The 22,295-nt window shown below is 44.3% G+C and overlaps 1 protein-coding gene across 7 annotated transcripts in view; it reads right to left on the reverse strand.

Annotated features, from left to right (window-relative positions):
• Positions 1-7,601: 7,601 nt before the first annotated feature.
• Positions 7,602-22,295, reverse strand: part of GPATCH8 (G-patch domain containing 8) — a 984,951-nt gene continuing 970,257 nt past the window's right edge. For all 7 annotated transcript variants that reach the window (XM_044055084.1, XM_044055085.1, XM_044055088.1 and 4 more), the window contains one exon: positions 7,602-13,418. In XM_044055084.1, the coding sequence (XP_043911019.1) occupies positions 9,596-13,418 (3,823 nt within the window). In that variant the 3' untranslated portion in view covers positions 7,602-9,595. The remainder of the gene's footprint in view (positions 13,419-22,295) is intronic.

The following is a 22,295-nucleotide window of genomic DNA, read 5'->3' on the forward strand; positions in this document are numbered from 1 at the left end:
CCTCTCAGAAAGGCTTTGCATAGCCTATGTGACATAATGTTATGATCTTGTAATCCAACATGATATTTGGAAATAGCCGCCAGTTGAACTTTGACTGTTGATGAAGAGGATCCTGACTGAAAAACTTCAGCCAGGAAATCTAAAACAGAATGCACAGGAGCAGTAAAGGGATCAATGTGCCTGGAGTTTGCCCAAATGGAAAAACGTCGCCACTTGCTAGCATACACGGTTCTGGTGGACGACTTCAAAAAAGCTACTAAAATATCTCTGACAGGATCAGAGATCATAGGAAGCCTGGCTAGGGAAGGAAGTGGAGCAACCAAGCAGTGAGGTTGAGAGAATGAATGGCCCGGTGCTGTTGACCCGACTGGTGGATCAAAATATCCGGAACTGGGTCCAGATGCCAAGGCCGCACCAGGAGGTGACGATGCAGAGTCGGGAACCAAATTTGTCGAGACCAGTAAGGGGCAATGAGAACCAACTTGGCCCTCAAAACGGTGGCTTTCTGAATGACTTGTGGAATCAAGGGAAAGGGAGGAAAAGCGTAAAGAAGTCCCCGGGGCCAATCCTGGGTTAGAGAGTCTCTCAGGGGTTGGCCTGGAAGGGGAAAGAGGGTGAAAAAGTCGGGGCACTTGTTGTTTTGGGGAGCAGCAAAAAGATCGCAACAAGGTGTGCCCCACTTCAGAAAAATCTGGTCCACAATAGATTGATTGAGAGACCACTCGTGAGGCATGAGAATGGCTCTGCTCAGCCTGTCCGCCAAGAGGTTGGACCTGCCGGGATGTGCGTTGCTATCAGAAACCGATGAGAGGAGATTGCCCATTGCCAAAGTCTGAGAGCTTCTCGACACAACGGATAGGACCTGGTCCCGCCCTGCTTGTTGATGTACCAGACCACGGACATGTTGTCCGTTTGTACTGCAATAGTCCCCGCGGGAAGAAAGTCGTTGAGGGCTTGCAACGTTAAAAGCACCGCTCTCATCTCCAGGACATTTATGTGCAGATGGTATTCTATGGGTTGCCACGTCCCGTGGACCATCCTGCCCTGATAATGCCCCCCCCACCTGATCAGAGAGGCATCCGTAGTGACTGTGGCAACCGGAGGAGGGGGAACAAATGGTCGGCCCTGGTGAAGGAGAGGGGAAGATATCCACCAGTTCAGATGAGCTCTGCACGATTGTGTGACTAAGATTTTGTGTTTCATCGGAAGACTGTGGAACGACCACTGAGTGAATAACATCCACTGCAGCAGACGCATGTGGAAGCGAGCCAGTGGTAGAAGAACAATGGCCGCAGCCATAAGACCTAGAACTTTCAGAATCAATCTGGCTTTGGCTTTGCTGCTCTGCAATAATATCCGAACGAATTTTTGGATGTCCAGAATTCTCTGATGTGTTAGTCTGGCTGACAACTTGAAGGTGTTTAATTCTGCGCCTATAAAGGTGATAGATTGGCAAGGCCGCAGAGAAGATTTTTCGAAATTCACTGAAATTCCCAAACTTTTGCAAAGCTGCAGAGTGTAGTCTCTGGTCTGAAGAAGCTGATGCCTGGTGGTGGCGGAGAGGAGCCAGTCGTCCAAATAAGGAAACACCTGGAATCCTTGACGTCTCAGGTGAGCTGCGACCACTGCCATGCATTTGGTAAACACTCTGGGGGCTGAAGTGAGGCCAAAGGGCAGGGCTCTGAATTGATAATGACTGGTCCCTAGCCGAAAGCGGAGAAACCTCCTGGAGCGCCTTTGGATCTTTATGTGATAGTACGCGTCCTGAAGGTCCATCGAGCACATCCAGTTGTCCTTGCCCAGAAAGGGCAAAATGGACTGAAGCGTGACCATCCGGAATCTTGCCTTCTTGACAAATCTGTTTAGATTGCTTAGGTCTAGTATAGGTCTCCAATCTCCCGTCCTTTTGGGGACCAAAAAGAATCTGGAGTAGACGCCGGATCCTACTTGGTCTGCTGGAACAGTCTGGATGGCTCTTTTTTCTAGGAGCTTTGTAACCTCCTGTTCTGCCAAATCCCTTTGACCGGGTGAGATGTCTGGAAGGGATTGGTGAGGTACGGGATACCTTTCGAAGGGGATTTTGTAACCCTCTGATATTATCGACTGTACCCACATATCTTGTGAAAGGGAACGCCAGGCTACTGGGTACAGCGAAATCCTTCCCCCGACTGCCTCCAAGGGTGGACAGTCGGGCAACACCTCAGGGATGCTGAAAGGGCTTCTCAGGAAGAGACTCCCTGTTGCCCTGGTTCTGAGGACCCCCTCTGCCCCTAGGGCGGCGTTTATTATTGTTACCCCCTCTGCCTCTGGGGGTAAACTGCCCACGTGTGTCCGGCGCTGCTCCTTGGGCTTTGCGGAACCACATCTTTCCTCCCTTCTGACCCTTGGGGTAGGGTCTAGAAGGGGTGGAAAATGGACTCCAACGGCAGAAAGAGTTTTGCCGTCCTGCTCACACCTGGTCAAGGTTTCCTTCACCTGAGGTCCGAACAAAGCCGAACCGTCAAAGGGGGTATTGGTGAAGGACGCCTTAAAGGGATCCACAAAATTACAAAGCCGCATCCAGGCTTGACGTCTAAGAGCCACTCCTGTGCCTGCAGCCCTGCTCGCCCCATCGGCTGCATAGGATATGAGCCGCATGGAGGAGTTAGTTAAGGAATTCAGGATTGCTAGCTGTGAGGCAATCTTTTCTTGAGCCCCAGCAGCAGAAGGATCCTGGACCACTTCACCTAGTTCCTTGAGAATATCTCTTTGAAGCCTGGTGAAGTGACAAAGGTAGTTCAGCGAATGCATAGCAAAGGTCGCTGAAGAAAACATCCGCTTTCCATACCTGTCCATGGTCCCAGAATCTTTGTTAGGAGGATGGACAGGTACTGAAGGATCCGCAAGTTCCTTCTTGGTGGCCGCCGCCACCACCATAGCATCCACAGAGACGCCCTCGGAAAGAAACTGCTTATCTGCAGGGGCCGTGATAAATTTGGATGGTCTCCTGGGAACCGGTTCCACAGAATCTGGAGCTGCCCACGCCTTCCGAGCCACTACCTGCATAAGTGGGTCGAAAGGCGGAGACACCCAGGAGGTGGATGGTCGGGATCCAAAAGCCTCCAGGTATACCGACTCATCCTCGGAGGGGTCAATGGAGGGCCAATTCCCCCTCTGAGGAGCTCAAGGATGTCTGAAAAGGAGACATCCTCAGAGGGGGACCGTGGGGAACCCTCAGACTCATCTAAGTCGGTATCAGATGTTGTAGACTCAGGGGAGTCTGTGTGTTTCCTCTTACACGTCCTCTTCCGAGGAGGTTCCCCTGCAGGATCAGGAGAAACCTCGGAAGAGGAAGATATTCCCAATGGGGACACCTGGGGCGATGGATCCCTGGGCCTGGGAGCAAGAGGCTGGCAAGAGGCGTCTACAGGCACCGAAGAGGGAGGAGCTAATGGGATGGACCGTTGACCTGGCTCAGGTGCCAGGACACTCCTCATCACCTCAAAGGCTCCCCTCCCCGGGAGGCCGGAATATTCCCGTTCCGAGGAAATAGGAACTCCCGGCTCCACTGAGAGGGAAGGCTCCGAGGCCGATGTCGGTGCCGAGCTTACCAAAGCCGAAGCCCCGAGAGGGAGAGCGGGGTCGGACAAGGGTCCGATGCCACTAGCCCCCTCGGAGCCGACAAGGGAAACTCGACGACCGGATCCCTCCAAGGAAGGTCTCATGGAAGAGATCGGAGCCGAAGAGGGATGTATCTGTTCTGGCGCCGACACGGTCGCTGTCCCGAGAAGCTCCGGCTCTGAACTCTGGAGGGGAGTCGGAGGAGGAAGTTCAAGGGGTAAAGCAATAGCCGAAGTCTGCTGAGACAGGCTATGGAGCATTTGGGCTAGTGCCTGCGACTTCAACAGCCTGCTTACCACCCTCTCTAAATCGTGGTCAGACAGCCTGGAAGATCTCGAAGATCGGCTCCGATGACTCCGCTCCGACAAAAGAGGAGACCCCGGAGCCGAGTGGATACTCTCCAACGAAGGGGACCGAGATCTCTTCCTGGACGAAGTCATCGGAGCCGATGTCCCCTGAGTTCCAGATGGAGCCGAAGGCTTCTCGGCTCCGATACTGGATAATATGTCGGCTCCAGCCGGAGCCGACAAGGCAACAGTAGATTGGGTGTCGGAACCGATAGGAACCGACACTACTACTTTAGAAGAAGAAAGATCGGCTCCGGCCGGAGCCGATCTCGACTCCGAAGGAGTCGGAGCCACCGGAGAAGGCTTAGAAGCTGTAGCCTGAACCTTCGGTGGCTTAGAAGGTTTACTAGACCCAGTTTTAGTGGGTGAACCTTCTGGCTTTAGTAAGCCACGGAGGATCAATTTATTCCTCCTTTCCTGCAGGACTCTCTGGCTAAAAGAATGACACAAAGCACAGGAGTCCTGCAGGTGCAAAGGCCCCAGGCAGTAAACACAAGAAGTGTGACCGTCTGTCAGAGACATTTTCTGACAGCACGAGTCACACTTCTTGAAGCCTGAGACCTTGCCTTCCTTAGACATAGTCCAAGAAGAAATAATACTCACACACACCCCAAACAATCACACAATTAATCCCAACAAACACAGACACACAGGTAGGGATTAAGAAGGGGGCCTAGGCCTAACTGAAAAAATCTTTAAACTTTTTATAAAAACTAGAAGATTTTAACTAAATGGGGAAATAGGGTGGGCTGTAGAAACACTACACTCTATAAAAAGGAACAAGGGAGAGATAAAACCCTGACTAAGCTTTTGAAAATTCCAACTTACCTCAGCTGGCAAAAAGGAGACCTCTTTCGCAAAGCGGCAAACGAGATCTGAGGTAGTCCCGCCTTGCATCATGGGATATAGGGTTGCCTCGAGCTGGTAAAAGGAGTTCTCAAGCTAAGCAAGTGCCGAGTCGGAGCCGAGGATCGGCTCCGAACCCCATTCAGCAAGAATGAAGGCGAGATTGACAACTTAACATCCATCTTTTATTGTGGGACTACTCAGGTGACCTACATCATCAGAGGCCATAGCAACACCAATAAGAACATGATGTACTTTAGATGGGTTCAGTAAACTAGCTGTGGTCCAAGACAAATTTTCAATCCCATTTGGGATAAAGTGGGAATATAATCCTTGGTTTTATTCTAATGGATGGACACACTCTATGGTACACTTGGATAGTTGAGCGTGTGAGTCTGTCATCAGCTTGGTTTCAGAGTCAAATCCTTTCTTGATGACACACCCATCTATAACACTAAGAAACTGCTAGGCTTGCGACTGCCTTCTAAGTCGGGGCAAAGATACCCCCCCCCTCCCCCAAGTCAAGGACATGCCTACATTGTAGTCAGTGCTGTGGTTGCAGAGCTGGATGGGGTCAGCCTCCTAGAATATTTGGTTGACACAACTAGAGGGGGAAAATGGACATATAATTTCTCTCTGACCAAACCATTCATTCTGCTACTTTCCAGTGGAATTATCTGGTCTGATAGATGATGAGGCCCTGAAGGGAAAGATTCTATTGGTCCTTGAAAGTAACAAGAATTTCCTCTGTCTTCAGGACATCTTTAGCCAGATTCCCGAAGGGCTGGCTGAAAAGGACATCCACCTAGAAGGATGTATTCAGGATGGCTGCAGGCATGTGCCAGTCTACTTCCTTGGCCAGAATACCGGCACAATCAAAGCTGCAGCTACCTTGCAGCCCCAACATGGAAAACATGAGAGTCATGGGCAGGGTCCAGACCAGCTCCTATTTCAATCTAAATTCCTGAAGGACTGGAAGCTCTTGCAGTTTTTGGCCCACTACAAATTACCTGAAAATGAACAGCTGAAACAGACAGCTGAGGACTATGCCACAACACAATAGTGGAGAATACCCTTCTTGTTAATCCTATCTAAATTCTTAAAACTTCTCATCAGCTAGCAAGGTATTATAGATCCTCAAAGTCCTAAGATAGGGTGAACAGACCAAGGAGTCATCCCCACTGGTAATGAAGGCTGTTAGGTCAGGGTCTCAGTCCAATAATCAGGGAGAAAATAGAGGGCATCAGCATTGCCTGGATCTTCTAACCCGTATAAATGTAACCTCGATAACAGACTATGGGGAAATTACCACAAGCTCCTCCTTTTTCCCCTACACATTAATTCAGACACTTCAATGTGAAAGGAAATGGGACCAAAGATCAATTCATGATGGACCTCATGAGCCTGAGGAAGAGGTTAACTGGCAGGGAGGTCTTCCCATCCTTATCAGTATCAGACAAAATGGTCTTGGAGTCCTCCAAGGACACAAAAGGGCAAGGGAGGATCTTGCCCACAACCTTGAAAATGTTAAAACTTCTGCAAGCCATAAGTGCATGGGATAAGTGTGAAACAGAGCACTAGTGCATAGGATGTAAGAGGCATGTACCAGGCCTGGATCTGGCTGCAGGCCACATTTATTAACAGTCCACCTCCACATATGTGGAGAGAGAAAGAGAGAGAGATGCTATCAGATGTCAAACTGTCTGATTCCAAGTGCATGAAATGTGACACCTGACATGCAAAGACTCATGAAGACTCTCCTTACTGTGGGCCACTGACCTCTGATGGACCTGGAAAGAATGACTTTAATCCAAAGTCCTACTGCTGAGCTCTAGATTGGGAGGAGGAGCAGGGAACAACTCCACTGAAGCAGGCAGCAAGGTATCTGGCCAAATAACCAAAGTATGACCACTGCTTACATCCAGGGGCACCTTTCCAGCCTTCAAAATTGTTACCATAGAAGGACCTCTCACAGGCTCTTCACCTTCTACCCAAGGCAAGGAAGGCAGCAAATGCAAGCCCTTCCTAATGACGGCAAGGAAAAGAAAGACATCAGCATGAAGCTATCTCACGGACAGACTTGCCTCCTCTATATTGGTGATCAATATCTGCCCTCAGTTTCCTCTGATTTTTGACTGTGCTCTGGCATAGGCCTAAGGGTGCAAGGACAACCCTCCAGCTGACCCCCCCCCCCCCCCCCCAATTAGATACTCTCAATCACCTTCATTCAATGACAAGTATGGCATGCCAACAGCTTTGTCTTTGGGGCATTTGTGTAACTGTTTCATGTCATGCTTCTCTCCCAAGTAGTACAGAAAATGCAAGTGAAGGTCTTTGCTTCTGATCTGTTAGCCAAAAGATCACTTCATATAACTTGACTTAAACATCAAACTTGAGCTTTTCCTTGGTGAATGCCATATTTGAGACCAACTATATAAGCAGCAGAGACACAGAGGGTACTTGCTTCTCTGAACATAGCAAATTCAGAGAAAAATAGACAAATTTAGAGACCGGAAGAATATTCCACTTGCAGACCCAGACATTAGGATTAGAATATTAGATCAGATTTCTTTGTACAAGACTAGGGTTAAGAATATTAGACCATGTTTTCTGAGCATAAGGTTGTACCTGCTAGAAAAAAGTAAAAAATCACAATTCAAACAAAATCACAATTCTTAAAATATAAAATATGAAAGTTAACTTTTTTCTGTAACAAATTCTGAAACATTTCTGTGTATTGTCAAATATGTTCTAAATCTTTATCAATCTGGAATTAAGTTTCATGACAAAAGAGATATAGTTATTATATAAAGCTTTCAGAAATATTTTATTAGAAGGTTTTTATCCACTATACAGCAATTATTCAATTAAATGACAGTGTTAAATATGTTTTGTAACTGTAACAGGTTAGGCTATTTTTGCATACCTCTCTTTTTTACATTTATAAAGAAAATGTTTTACGTGACACCAGAATACAAAACTAGACCACAGCCCAGACACCAATGAAGACTGTAAGCCATCATTCCCTTCTTGGAATGGAACATATAATACTAGAATATGGAGGTAAACCAAAGTTTTTATGGTGAGGATTAAAATTAACATTAAGTATTTGGGGACGTCCTTCCCTGACTGTGAATACAGGCTCGTCTGCCTGCTGAGATTTGAAATAAAGTTCCCCCTACCCCTGCTTCAACGATTCTCCAAAACATTTTATTCACCCCTTAAAAAGGCAAAGCACCTCCTGACATCGCAGACCAGAATTTGTTATCCAAGTCATAAATCTCATGTTTCGTCATCAAAAGGCATTTTGCAACTAAAACTTAACTCTGTACCCCAGCATTAAGACTTTATTTTACAGCTCCACATCCTGATCCTCTTTCCGCACCCAGAATAATGTATTATTAAATGCATTTCTTATGCAAACTCTAAAACAAAAGTTTAGACTTGGTAAACTTTTATCCCAACATTTTACAGTACATAAAACTTCAAAAATACAGGGGTTTTGATAAAATATACATGCTCACCACTTCCCATCCATATGAAGATGTGAAGTTTTTGATCTTTACAAGTGTTTTGTAACTACAGCAAAAATATTTACAGAATAAAGCTGCTAAAGTTAGAACTAGTACCACTAAATTAATTAGCCATATGTAGAAATATTATTGCAGTATTATTACAATCAAGTAACATTTTATATCAGCTACAAAAGCAGCATTTGTTTACAGAGTTCAGTGCAATTCTTTACTTTTTTAAACAAACTTTTTCTGGCAACTGTGAACATGTTGCAACAGAACCAGGAACAAAATATATTCCACTTCTATCCTTTCATCTTGGAATTATGGATTCCAGTCTGATATTGCTTCGATTTATAACAAGGAACTTCTCAGTCTCAACCTCAGACTGACCTTTGGCTTTTTTAACATGCACATCCTCCCACATATGTATGCATATGTGCATACAAGACATTTTTAAGCTCTGCACACCAACGAATATGGGGCAAACCCAAGCACTGACTGGTTATGCAAACTTCATTTGCTTTTGAAAATGGACCCCTAGATGACAAAAAGCCACTCTGCAGAACTGTTGAAGTTACCACTTCAGTGTGGAACATTCTTGGTGGTGGTGTCAAGAAAGAACACCAGGCTTCACCAGGCATCTCAAAGATTTCTGTAAGTCAAGCAGGGTGGTACATGCAACTCATTTTAACACTGCATGATACTGCTACACTTATGCCTCTCTTTTGCCATAAAAATCTGTTTTAAGTTGATAATGGCCAAAGAAGTTTAAGACATTATCAGCCATCTCTATTACTTTCTTTTAGTGCAGTCCAGAAAACAACGTAGTGTCTCAACTGTAAAAAGACCAGAAAATTATTTATAGCAGTTTCTTTAGAAGGTTTAGATGCAGGGTGACTTCTGCTAATACACAAGGCAGGCAAATTTTAAACAGCAGTGAGGAAACAAAACCAAAGTGCTAATTTCATCTTGTTATAAGTTAACTGTTTAGAAGATCCTACAAAAGAAGGTGGATAAAGAAACAGGCCTTATAAAGGTCTATTCTGAACAGCACACATGCAGCACCTGCAAAGCTTGACATCAAAGACAATGCTGGGTTTACCTGGCAATAGAGGATGAGAAAATCCCTGATATAATGCACATTACGCATTCTGCCTAATCTTCCCAAACATCTCAGCCTTTTTGGCTCTTCACAGTTTAAAAAAAATCTTCATCATGCATAACCTGCCCTCTTCCCCATAGCACAATGACCCCCAGTTTACTCTTCATTTCACTGTTTGGTTAATCTCATGTACCATGGTTGGGAGGATGCTGCAAGTCCTGACCTGAGAAAATAGGGTGCAGAAGGGGATGAAGGTGTAATGCAGTAGCTGCAGCAGCTGCAGTGGGTCGTGGTGCAAAAAGAGTGGGATAAAGAGCAGCATGAGGCACAGGATGAAGAGCAAGGTGGGGGTGAAGAGCTGATGCAGGAATAAAATGTATAGGATGGCTAGTAAGAAAACCGCCTGGATGTGCATGAATAAGAGAGGGTGTAAGATGTGACAAGGAGATGGGGGCCAAATGAGGCTGTGGTATATGATGTACCTGAGCAAGAGGCTGTGGATGAGGGTGGGGGTGAATTCCGATGGCTGCAGCAGCTGCTGCAGCATGGTGTTGCAGGATTGCATGCTGAACTGTAGCAAGGGACGTTGGGGCTGCAGCACTGGGCTGCTGAATATGAATAGGTTGCAAGGCTGGAGCTGGAGGCAGTGCCGCAGAAGCAGGGAAAGCCTTCACCTGTTTAGCAAGGAGCTGCTGCTGAATATGCTGTTGGGCTGCTTGCTGAAGTTTGCTGTACTTTTCCATTTCTTCAGGTGTAAAAGTAATGGGCTGACTCTCAAGTGGAGCCAAGGAAGAATCTGCTTCTTCTGGCTCTTCTTCCATGACTGGTTCTCCAGCTTGAGGCACATAACTTGAAAACTGTTCTATTTCAGGGACTATCTGCATCATTCCAGTTTCTACAGGGACAGGTTGACAGTCACTTCCCAAATTTTCCAAAGTTCTTTCTGGTTGCTCTACAATATATGTATGTGACAAAACTTGTTCATTAGAATTAAAACACTCTGGAAGTGGTGGTGGTGGAGGTGGAGGTGGATCAGGCACGGTCTGGACCACTTCTGGTACTGGTTCACTTACAGGTATTACACTGTCTACTTTCTCTGGCACAGCTGCAACTTCACTCTGAACAGGCTGAGTTACTACTGGAGTTTCCACTTCATTTGTGGAGCTGCTTATTTCAGGCAGATCTTGTACTTCCACTTTTTCCACTTCAGCATCTTCAGCTTTCTTTGTTGTTGGCTTCCGAGTTGCTGGAAGTTTACCTATTAAAGGAAGGACTGGCTTGTTGCCTAGTGATGGAGGAAGTTTGGGGCCAAAGTAACCTTGAGGTGGATCTTTAAGTTTTATACCAACTTTATTTGATGAAGACGAAGAATCCTCATTTGTTTTTTCAGATTTTTTTGACTGAATCTTTTCTAGTAGTAGTTTCGCAGTTGCAGAGTTTTTATCACCCAAACTTGGTGTGTGCTTCCCTGTAGTAGTACTGCTGCTATTACTGCTGCTTGCCTTTGCACTGTCTAATTTACTTTCTTCTTTTCTCATGTAACTATCACTCCTCCCCGATGATCGTGAATAATGCGGAGACTGTGAACGATAAATTCTAGACCTGTTAAAATCTCTACGACTAGATCTTTCATTAGAGCTATCATGACTTCGAGAGTCTTTTCGTGAAACTGATCTACGTGAACGGCTTCTTTTGCTACGGCTACGATCCCTGCTATAACTACGGCTTCTTTTCCAGCTACACCCTGTTGTACTCCGACTTCTCGTCTTACTGCGACTTCTGCTGTGGCTACTACTTCGTGTTCGACCTCTACTTCTTGTTCTGGTGCGTGTCCTACTTCTACTTCTAGAGCGACTTCTGCTTCGACTGTAATCTTCCGAAGAGGAGTACTTGCGCCTCTTTGATCTGTGCTTGGAATGTTTACAGTCTGAATCATCTGAATTATGAGATCGCTTTGAACGACGACTTGACCTGTCACTATAGTCACTGTAGCTTTCATCAGAGTAACTCCTGCTACGGCTGTACCTACTGCGATCTGAAGAGGCATCAGAGCTTGTAGAATATGACCTTCGAGAGGACAATCTAGAAGAATGGCGATGTCTTGACTTTCTTGAATGACTTCTAGAACGGTCACTATCAGAGTCATAGTCATCACTATAACGTGATGAAGACTTCTGTCTAGAGTGTTTTCTACGAGAATCTTCATTACTGTCATTTTCACTGCTATGTCGACTTGTATAGCTCGACCTACTTACCCTTTTACTCAAAGACGTTTTTGTTAAGGGAGCAGAAGACTGTTGTGTTTCTGTTTTCTGCTTCTTGGTGCTATAATCCTGTGCATTTGACCTCTCATCCTTTTTACTACTGGTACCCTCTTCAACTGACAATGACTTCTGTTGCACATCATCTTGTGAATTTTTCTTCTTTTTATGGTTGGTATTCCCATCCTCTGTTTGTTCAGGCTTGTTTGGAAGTTCTGCATCCCCAGATGGTGTACTTTTATTTTTTTTATGCTTGTGCTTCTTCCGCTTCTTTGTTTTTTCTTCCCCACCTTCAGTTTTATTTTTCTCATCTCCTTCTCCTCGATGTTTTCGCTTCCTCTTACTGGACTTTTTGTGTTTCTTCTTCTTTTTGTGTTTATGAGATTTAGAATTTTTCTCTTTTTTTGTCAAAGTTTTATTTGCTTCACCATGAACATCCTCTGATTTGCTACTACTTGGCAAGCATGGATTCTGCTGCTGTGCAGTAAGTGCAATAACTGGTGCTTTACTCCCAACCTTTGCGGTCACACTGTGTTGTACGGGTTCAGCTATCTGGCTTTTACAGGTACTGCCAGCAGCTGATACTGGCACAGAAGCAGTTGCCTCCTTAAGTTTCTCAGCAGTCTTAGGTTTAACATCTTTGTTTCGGGACAACTTAAAGTCAAAATACAGTGGGTTGCAACTGTAAGACAGTGAAGGTTCCGCCTTAGTGAACATCAACAGCTCTGAAGGCCACTGATGGGTAGTACTATCATCTTTACTTAAAACTGGGAAAAAAGGTCCTGTTGGTTGTTTAGGTCCATCAAAGTCTTTGCTGTCAGAACACAACCGTTTAGGGCCTTCACATGTACTTGGTTCCTCTGCTTTTATTTCTAAAGGCTGTTCATTCACCTTCTCAGGAGTATTCTCTTTAACTTCAGCACTGCAATGTTGCTCTGGAGGCTGGATAAGGGGTGGCTGGATACAATCTGCTCCTTTTAATTCAACGCTGCATTCTTTTATATCTGGACTTTTTTCTACAACTTCCTCAACTCCTTCATCTTTAGGATTTGAGGAATTCTTTTTAGTATCCTGTTCTTTGTTCAGGCTTGCACACACGGAAGACTGTGTTTGCTCTGTAGCTTTCATAAACAGCAAGAACTGAAAATTAGGTTTTACTTTGCAGTGTGCTGGTGGCATATAATAGTAGTACTCAGGTTCTGACTGAACGGATCCCTCATCTTTTTTCATCATCTTTTTTAATTTGGATAATGTGTTAGCCAAAGTTTCATTGTCTTTGTCTTGCTGGATATCCTCCTCATCTTTACTTTCAGTGCATCCCATGGGCTCTATCTCAGTAGGCATCATCAAGATGCTACTGTCAGAGGAACCCTTTTCCTCACTATCAACTTGTTCTTCCAAATTAACTTCCTCACCTTGTTCCTTAAAAACAGACGCAGAGGATTCAAGTTTTACTGGAGTTTTCTTTGCAAATGAAAATGAAACTCCCAATTTCTGTAGTGCCACATTGGAATTATTCTTACTGATACTTGCTGAAGGCACAGGTGGAGTATTAACGTGTGCTGGCAGTCCTGAAATGCTTCCCTGCAAAACAGTAATAATCCCTTTGCCTGTAGTGGCAATTTCTGAGTTTGTGTTGGTGCATGCTTGAACTGAAGAGCCAACAGTACTGCAGACTGAATCTTCTCGATTTTCATCATCAACAGCAACAGTGGTAGCTTTGAACATTGGGCCACTGCCAGGAGCACTAAAAAATACAATAAAATATTTTAGACAACGCTCTTGTAATGTTACACTTGTCAAAATAAAGATGAAAACAGCAATGCTTCTGGTTTTGTTCAATAGCATCTTCGCATTAACATGCACAAATATTCTTAATTCTTACATTCTGGAGTGAAACTCTAATGTGAAAACTACTTCTGCAGTTGCCATAAATAACAAAAAAAGATTGCTGCCTAACAGATACATGTCTGTATAACACACACAGACCAGCAGCCTATTAAGTACAACAGTAATAACAATATAAGCCTCCCTTACAAAGGTCTATTGTCTAGGGTTAGGTAAAACATTATCACATGAAAAGGCCAGCAAACTAAAGACAGAATTTCAGAAGTATTTTTCTCATTCTGTGAATGTATTACCAGTGTTATGCCACTCAATAACCCACACAAATACAAGTCCTTCATTCACATGAGGATACAAGCAGATATCTGAAAAGGAGGTTTATTAAATTTGATAGTTTTTAAAATAGATATACAGCTATAAACTGTGTCTGGAATTATGGTGGCTGCAAGAGAACCCAATGAAACTTGAGTGGCCTAGTCGAACTTGGAGATGAAACTGTCAACTAAAGGACACTGTCCTCCCTGCAGGGCTTCAACATTATTAAAGGAAACAAGACTAACAGCTAATCACAAGTGTTAATCCCAAGAGCAAAATCCTACACCTTCACAATAATACGGAAGCAAGCATATTTACGGAGTCTGCAGCAAACTGACAACGCAGGATGCCAACCCAAGCATGTGGGTGTACACGAGGTATGGCTATACAATGTGAATTCTACATGTACTGACTGTTAGTATTATGTACCTACAGGAGTCCCCAATTCTTAGTAACAAGATTAGTAAGGAATGTCCATTCATACACACAAACACACACCTGTATGCATAAGACTGCATCTTTACAACAACCAGTGATGTGTCCCTTCAATAACATAAGCAAAGTACAGTTGTGTACACTTACCATAAATGTAGATGTTCGAGTGCATTCATGGTTGCAGTCATCTCATTTGGGTTATCTGCTTGCAGTAGCCCTCAGTTGGCCTGATTAACAAAGTCTTGGGTCCTGCGTTGGTCGTCAGGGGTATAAAATATGCAGCTGACGCCATTACATCAGTTTTTCTTGCCCCAGATGTCAGGTGCCCCCCTAATGGGAAGCAATTAAATCTAAAAATATACAAGGTTATACCGCCAACAAAAATGCAAATACACCAAAAAGCTTTTGAGCATAGTAAAAGTAGAGTAGAGGTATAGCCAACAGAAGAAAGGGGGCTGGAGGGAGGGTAACCAGGACTGAACAGTGAATACACTTGAACATCTACATTTATGGTAAGTCTAAACAACTGTACTATGCTCTTCATGTTTCACAGTTGCAGTCATCACATTAGGGTAGATTCCCAAAGCTAAGGATGGGAGGAGGAATTTAGATAGCATTAGGACCAGCTATAAGGCCCTGCAAGACTGCAGTGGCAAATCCAGCTCTGGATTTAGAGAAAATTGGCAGATGGCAATGCTTGGTGAAAGTATGTACTGAACTCCAGGTAGCAGCTTCTAGGATGTCCCTGGTAGGGACACCTCTGAGAAAGGCTGTAGAGGTAGATGCAGCCCTGGTTGAGTGTGGTCTGATCCCCTGTGGGATAGGTTTTCCATGGTGCTTGTAGCAGAAATGAATGCAATGACCTATCCATTTGGAAATGGTTTGTTTTGAAATAGCCTTCCCCTCTGCCCCTGCAGCAAATGCCACCGGCAGTTGGTCAGATTTCCTTTGAGGTTTAGTCCTGTCCAAGTAGAATCTAAGTTGTCTGTGCACATCTAAAGGAGTGCAGTAATCAGTTCCCCTTTGTTCTGTGGGTTAGGAAAAAAGGCTGGCAAATGAATGGACTGACTAAGAGCCACACTGGATACCACCTTGGGAATGAAGGAGGAATTGGTCCTGAGGGACACCCTGTCCGCATGAAAGATGGTGAAAGGCTCCACTGCCATGAGGGCTGTAATTCAGATACTCTTCTTGCTGAAGTGATTGCTAAAAGGAAAGCTGTTTTCCAAGAGAGGAATTTTAAATCCGCAGTGCCTGGCTAGGGCGAGCTTTTCCAATACAAAGTTAAGCTCCCAGGCTGGAGTTGGGGCTCTCCTAGGTGGCCGTAGATTTTTGGCCCCTCTGAGGAACTGCTTAAGCAGTGGATGAGAGAAGAGGGGAGGTTCTGTGTTATAATGAGCTGAAATGGTCGAGGTGTGAATTTTGATGAAGGAGAAAGACAGGCCCTTGTGAAGCATCTCAGTTAAGTACTTTAAAATCTGAGGTAAATTGGGCACTGCTGTGCTCATCCCTTGAGATTGGTTCCAGGCACAGAATCTTTTCCATTTTTCAGCATAAGATTTTCTAGTACTAGGCCTCCTTGCCTCCAAAATGATATCCATCACTGGTTTACCGAGGGATGATAAAGGAGAGATTAGGTAATTAGCCAGGCTGCTAGGTTCAGTGTATGAAGCTGAGGGTGCAGAATTTGGTTTTCCTGCTGAGACAATAGGATAGGAGTCTGAGGCAGGTGCCATGGGGCCAACAGTGACACACTGCACAAGAGGGGGTACACCAGTGTTGGGGTGGCCAGTCTGGTGCAATCAAAATCATCCTAAGTCTGTCTTGTTTGATCTTTAGTAGAGAGGAGGAAAGGCATAAACTGATAGGTTTTTCCAGCTGAAGGACACAGCATCCACTTTCCAAATTTGTTTGTGGGAAGTCCTTGTGCAAAATTTGTCCAATTGATAGTTCGGGGGAGGCAAACAGGTCTATATCTGGGCACCCCCATTTGCTTGTTAATATGTTGAAAATCCTTGGTTCCAGCTTCCACTCTTGTGGGTCCATGAGGTTTCTGCTTAGCTCATCTGCCAGTGTATTTAGTTTTCCTGGCAGGAATTGAGCTTGTAGATGCACTTGGTAGCTCAGGGCTGTGTTCCACAATGCCATGGCTAGCCTGCATAGGGGTCGATACAATACCCCACTCGGGCATTATAGATAAGCTCACCAGCTTAAATATAAACCCCTATGTCACTAGATGGGTTGCAAACTGGCTCAAGGACAGAACCCACATGGTTAGAATTGCTGGAGCCATATCAGACTCCAAACCAGTTACAAGTGGCGTCCCACAAGGCTCAGTCCTGGGACCTCTCTTGTTCTGTATATATTTCTCGGAGGTACAGGCCAACACGGAAGGACTGTGGCTGACCAAGTTCGCAGATGATTGCAAACTGGGCGCCATAACTGACTCTCCAGCCGACACAAGCATCCTCCAAAAGGGCCTCATAGAAACAGACAACTGGTGCCAGAGCCATGGCCTCAAGCTAAGCCAAAAGTGTATAGTCATCCCCTTTGGCAAAAACAAAGTGCCCACAAATTACCACATAGGTGGTAATCCATTAAGTACAGAAGAAGTAATTAGGGACCTGGGGACCCAAGTTGATAGCAATCTCTTATTTGACAACCATGTGGCCAAAGTGGTTAGAAAAACATTTTATATAGCCCACCTAATCATGAAGTGATTCACATCTAGATCAGGGGAGGTCATCGTGCCTCTTTACTCATCCCTCATCAGGCCCATAATTGAGTACAATGCCCCTTTTGGGATGTACCTTACCAGACACCTGCAGCAACTGGAAAGACCCCAAAAGTACCTCACCAAGAGGATCAAAGGGCTCAAACAGATGCCATATGCTGCCCGGTTAAAGAAACTCCAGCTCTACTCAGTGGCATACCGCCTGTTCAGAGGCGATCTGTGCCTGACGTATAAAGCCATGTCCAACCCGGAATTAATGGACATGCTGCACCTCAGAAAATCCAAATCCCATCGAGCTACACGCTCGAGAGACTTGAACCTCAGCACTGAAATAAATAGGACATGCTGGAGGGACAGATTCATAACCCAGAGGCTCCCTTCACTCTGGAATAAAATCCCAGTCCAGGTTAGGCATAGTCCCTCATTGGCTCTCTTCAAGAAGAATCTTGATGAGTGGATGGGAGATCGTAGGTTTACCCCGGGTATCACTTCTGTGTCACTGTTAGACGGAAGCACAGTATACTAACCTCAAAAAAGGGCATAGCAAAATTAATTTAAAATGGGTGGCGAAAGCCAAACACATTCTGGCTAGGCTTATAAATGCCCTAGGGCAGATAGCCTAGTATGAACCTATGAACCTAAGAATGTGTACCCCCCTGCTTGTTTATGTACCACATAACAATGGTGTTGTCCGTCTTTACCATTAATTGTCTTTGAAGAATGTGGTCATTGAAGGCTGTCAGAGCATGCTGTACACCTAACATTTCTTTTTGATTGATATGCAAGTGCATTTGACTTGGGTTCCATTTGCACTGAATGCACTTCCCTGCCAGGTGAGCCCCCCATGCATAATCTGATGCGGCTGTTGTTAGGGTTTGGGCGGCAGGGTATGAATGGTAGTCCCTTGTTTTGGTGGCAGGCCTCTGCCTACCAAAAAAACTCTAGGCGTAGGCAAGGTATGATAGTAATCATTGTTTCTAGATCCTGAGAATGTTGACACCATAGGCTTTTTAAATACTATTGTAGTTTCCTCATATGCAGTCTTGCATATGGAATCAGAAGAATGCAGGAGGCCATGAACCCCAAGGCTTGTAGTATTTGCCTTGCAGATAGTAGTTTTTTTGTGGCCAATTGTTTGAAGTAGGTTGTCAAATTAATTTGTTTCTCTGGCGTGAGGAAAGCCATCCGTGAAGTTGTATTCAAGCTTGCTCCCAGGAATATGACTTGTTGACTGGGTACCAGGTGTGATTTATTTTCCTTTATGGTGTACCCCAGACAAGTTAACACCCTTTGTACAAAGGCCAGTGGATTCAAAAGTATGTCCTGGCTTTCTGCCTGAATTAAATAATCGTCCAGGTATGGGTATATTTGAATATTTCTTTGCCTGCAAAATGCGATGACTGGGGCTAGGCACTTTGTGAATACCTTGGGTGCAGTAGATAAGCCAAAGGGCAGTGCAGAGAACTGGTAGTGATTGTAGCCTGCTTTGAAGTGCAGGAATCTTCTGCAAGATTCCCAGATTGGGATTTCCAGGTATGCTTGTTTTAAATAGAGTGTTACCATCCAGGCATCTTTTCGTAGCACAGGAAGCAACTGTTGAAGAGTCAGCATCTTGAATTTTGGAATCACCAAAAAGGCGTTTAGAGTAGACAGGTCAAGAATAGGATAACATGAATTGCCTTTTCTGGGTACCAGAAAAAGTCTAGAGTAGAAACCTTGTCCTTTTTCCTCTTTCGGTACAGTTTGAATAGCTTTTATGTTAAGAGAGAGAATTTGCTTTTGAGCTTCTGCCCACTGATTTGGGGGAAGATCTGGCCAACCTTTTGGCGTTGGTAATGTGTGGAAGTGAAATCTGTAACCTTGGGACACTATTTAAAATCCTATTTAAAACCCATTTGTCCTGGGTAATGAGCTCCCAGTTTTTGGCCTGCAGACCAATCTTTCCCCCTAAAGGAGCATTCAGTTGAGAAGTACTTGGAAGTTTTAAAATCAAGCCATTGAGACAGTTTTCCATAGGGAGGTGGTCTTACTACTCCCAGATTTGGAAGTGGAAGCCCCCCCCACTGCTTAGTCTTGTGCGTACCCTGGGACTGAAACCTGGGATTTCTGTTATGTCTGGGTTTGGACTGAGAAGGCCCGGAAGGAGCCGGAAAGGACCAATTCTTAAGAGGCCAATGCCTACTAAATCTTGGAAGCTGAACTTGTAAGAAATCTAACAGTTTGCATAGATTTAGCTTTATCTTCCATCTTTTTAAGAACTTCCTCAGCTTTGTTGCCAAACAGGCGGTCCTAATTTAAGGGTGCATCCAACAGGTTAGCTTTAACATGATCAAGCAAAGATTGCTCCTTAAGCCAAGCATGCCTTCTGAGTACAGACCCAGTGACAGCAGCCCTGTAATAGGCCTCTAAAGAATCAAACCCACACTGCAAAGTATGTTTCCCAACCTGTTCAGCAGAATGCATTAAATCCTGTAATTCCTTATTTTCAGCACAGTCAGGAATCAACATTTTCTGTTTAAGCAATCCAATATGTTGTTGATACTTTAACATATGAAACTGACAGTTTAAGGCCCTAATGGCCAAGGTTGCAGAAGTGTAAACCTTCTTACTCAATCTACCCAGCACCCTGGAATCTCTATCAGAAGGGGTACGGGTTTTTGGAAGGAGAGGCCTTAATGCCCTTGGGTCCCTGTGAAATTGTCTCTGGATCCACAACAGGATTTTTAAAAAGGAACTTGTGAGAATCAGGAACCCTGTAATATCTGTCAGGTTTTCTAGGAGCAGGAGGCAAAGAGTCAGGGGCCAAGCCAGATTTCAAAACGGCATCTACAATGTCTAGTACAGTAGGTATAGCTAAAGGCCTATGCTGAGGCAAGAGTAAGAAATCCCTAAGCCTCTTTATCGAATCAGAAAAATCCTGGTTTCCCAGTGGAAATGCTCCCTTACAGTGTGCAAGGTTTCACCAAAAGAAAAATCCTCTGGAGGGGAAGCAGAGGGAATAGCGTCCTCTGCATCAGAATCCTCATAAGTAGATAAGGGCAAATCCAGATCATCAGAAGAACCAGAAAAATCAGAATCCTGGTCAGTAGATTCATAAACAATTTCAGTCCTAGGCCTCTTAAGAAGAGGGTGGTTGACTTCCCCTAATTAAAGTTATAAGATCTTCAGCCATTCTTGTTTGTTTTTTAGGCATAGAGGCCTGAGCATGCGGCCTGGACGTCTGTTTTCTAGGCATAGTTTGAGGTTTAGGCCTTAAAGAAGAAGGAGGCATCAGTTTAATATGCAAGTCCGTAGGCCTGAATACACCATCAGAAGCCTGTGTCTGCACAGGGGCTCCAGACCCATCCAAGTAGAGACATCCGCAGGTTCCACAGCTGAAGCATCTCACGGCATACCAGACTTTGAATGGATCTCAGTAGAGGCCTGCGAATCAGAAGTAGTGGGTATCAGAGGCTGCAAAAGCGTCTCACTGAGTACAGTCGAACTGGCGACTGGCTTAGTAGAAGCGTCGTCGGCAGCTTTGGACCTAGGCGGCCTCTTTTCTATCCTTGTGTTTTTTTGGAATTCTGGTAATCGGATGGAACTGAACCGAAATATTTACAGGAGAAAATATACCGACGATGGATAGTGCGTTGATTAAATAAAGCACAAAACCGACAGTAAGGTACGTTGTGATCAGGGTCCAGGCAAGGAATACAGTACGAATGAAAATCTTTGTGAGGTATTTGCTTTCCACAAGAAATGCAATTATTAACTTTTACTGACACACAAATATGCATAGCTGTAATCTATATTCTCCCAGGCCACAATATCCACATACTCGAAGACTTTCTATCCTGGATTAATCAGAATATACTGCATGAAACAGTTATTCTAGGAGACACCAACATTAATTGGCTAAACTCAGATAGCCCCTCCCCTGCATACAGCATAAACCTTCATAGTTTTGCTCAACTCATCACTACCCCTACCCATGGTCTATCAACAGACTCTGAATGTACCTTAGACTGGATACTAGTAACACATCCCCAAAACTACACAAACTCCGGCACCCTACCAAACACACTAAGTGACCATCTCCCAGCATATACTTATAGGACCCAACTTCAATCAAGTAAAACACATTCATAGAGAACCTCCAGAAACCTTGCCCACTTTGAGAGAGATCAGTTTATAAATATCCTGAACTCCCACAACTGGAACCCCCTAAAAACACTCCCCTTAGATGAAGCCATTGATTATTTCAACAAGCTCTTTCCTAGATACCCTCAATAGCCTAGCTCCTGTGCATACTAAATGAACAAAAAACAATCATGCCCCCCTGGTTAACAAAACTAACCAAACAAACCATCTCTCTGAGAAACAAAGCTTGGGAAATATGGCCAACAGAGAGAACAAAACAAAATGAACTTCACAACAAGCAACTGCGTAATAAATCAAAAAAGCTTGTGATACAGGACAAAAAAGATTATTTCTCCACCAAACTCTCTTCCCTCATACAACAACCCCCCAAATTTTGGAAATCTGTCTCCACTTTACTTAAGCCAGGTACTATCCAAAACCCATCCCCAGCACCAGAAAAAACATCACAAGAAATTTCCCAAGTACTTAATACCCATTTCATCTCTAACATTCAAAATCTACTCAAAGGTAGTCCATCAAGCCCTAATATCCACCTTCCTCTATCTACTAAACACACCCCCTCCTTTTCAGATCACACCAATATTCCACCAGCAGACTCCTTCTCTATCCAACCTGTACCCACCTCCCAGGTCTTGAAACTCTTACAACTCAAACCTTGCTCACTAGCTGCAGATAATCTTCCCCCTGAATACCTGCAGCTAGCAGCGACAGAAAGAGCATACCCAGTCACCATTCTCATAAATCGCTCACTCACCAAATCATACATTCACCTCCTATGGAAAAAATCTATCATTCCCCCTTTATATAAAGGAAACAAAGACGACCACCACAGCAAAAATCCACCACGATAGAGTCCTGTGTCAAACAGCAAGCAAATTTAATAGAAAAAAGTAAAAACAGCATTAAAATTCCATAGTGATAAAACGATAAGCGCTTTCAGCTATTTAGTCGTCTACAGATAGTTATCTTATGGTAGCAATGTTTAATATTTATACTAAAAACTAACCAATAAGGTTTAAAATCAATTGACTTCTAAACCAATCATGTCAATTCATTCTTAGTCTTTATTAGAATATCCAGTAATCTTTCTTTGCACTACTAAGTAGCCAATAGCTATGATTTAAAATTGGCACCAAAAATATGCTAATATAC

Source organism: Protopterus annectens, chromosome 13.part0, assembly GCF_019279795.1.
Source record: "Protopterus annectens isolate FY-2018-M chromosome 13.part0, PAN1.0, whole genome shotgun sequence".
Lineage (NCBI taxonomy): Eukaryota > Metazoa > Chordata > Ceratodontiformes > Protopteridae > Protopterus > Protopterus annectens.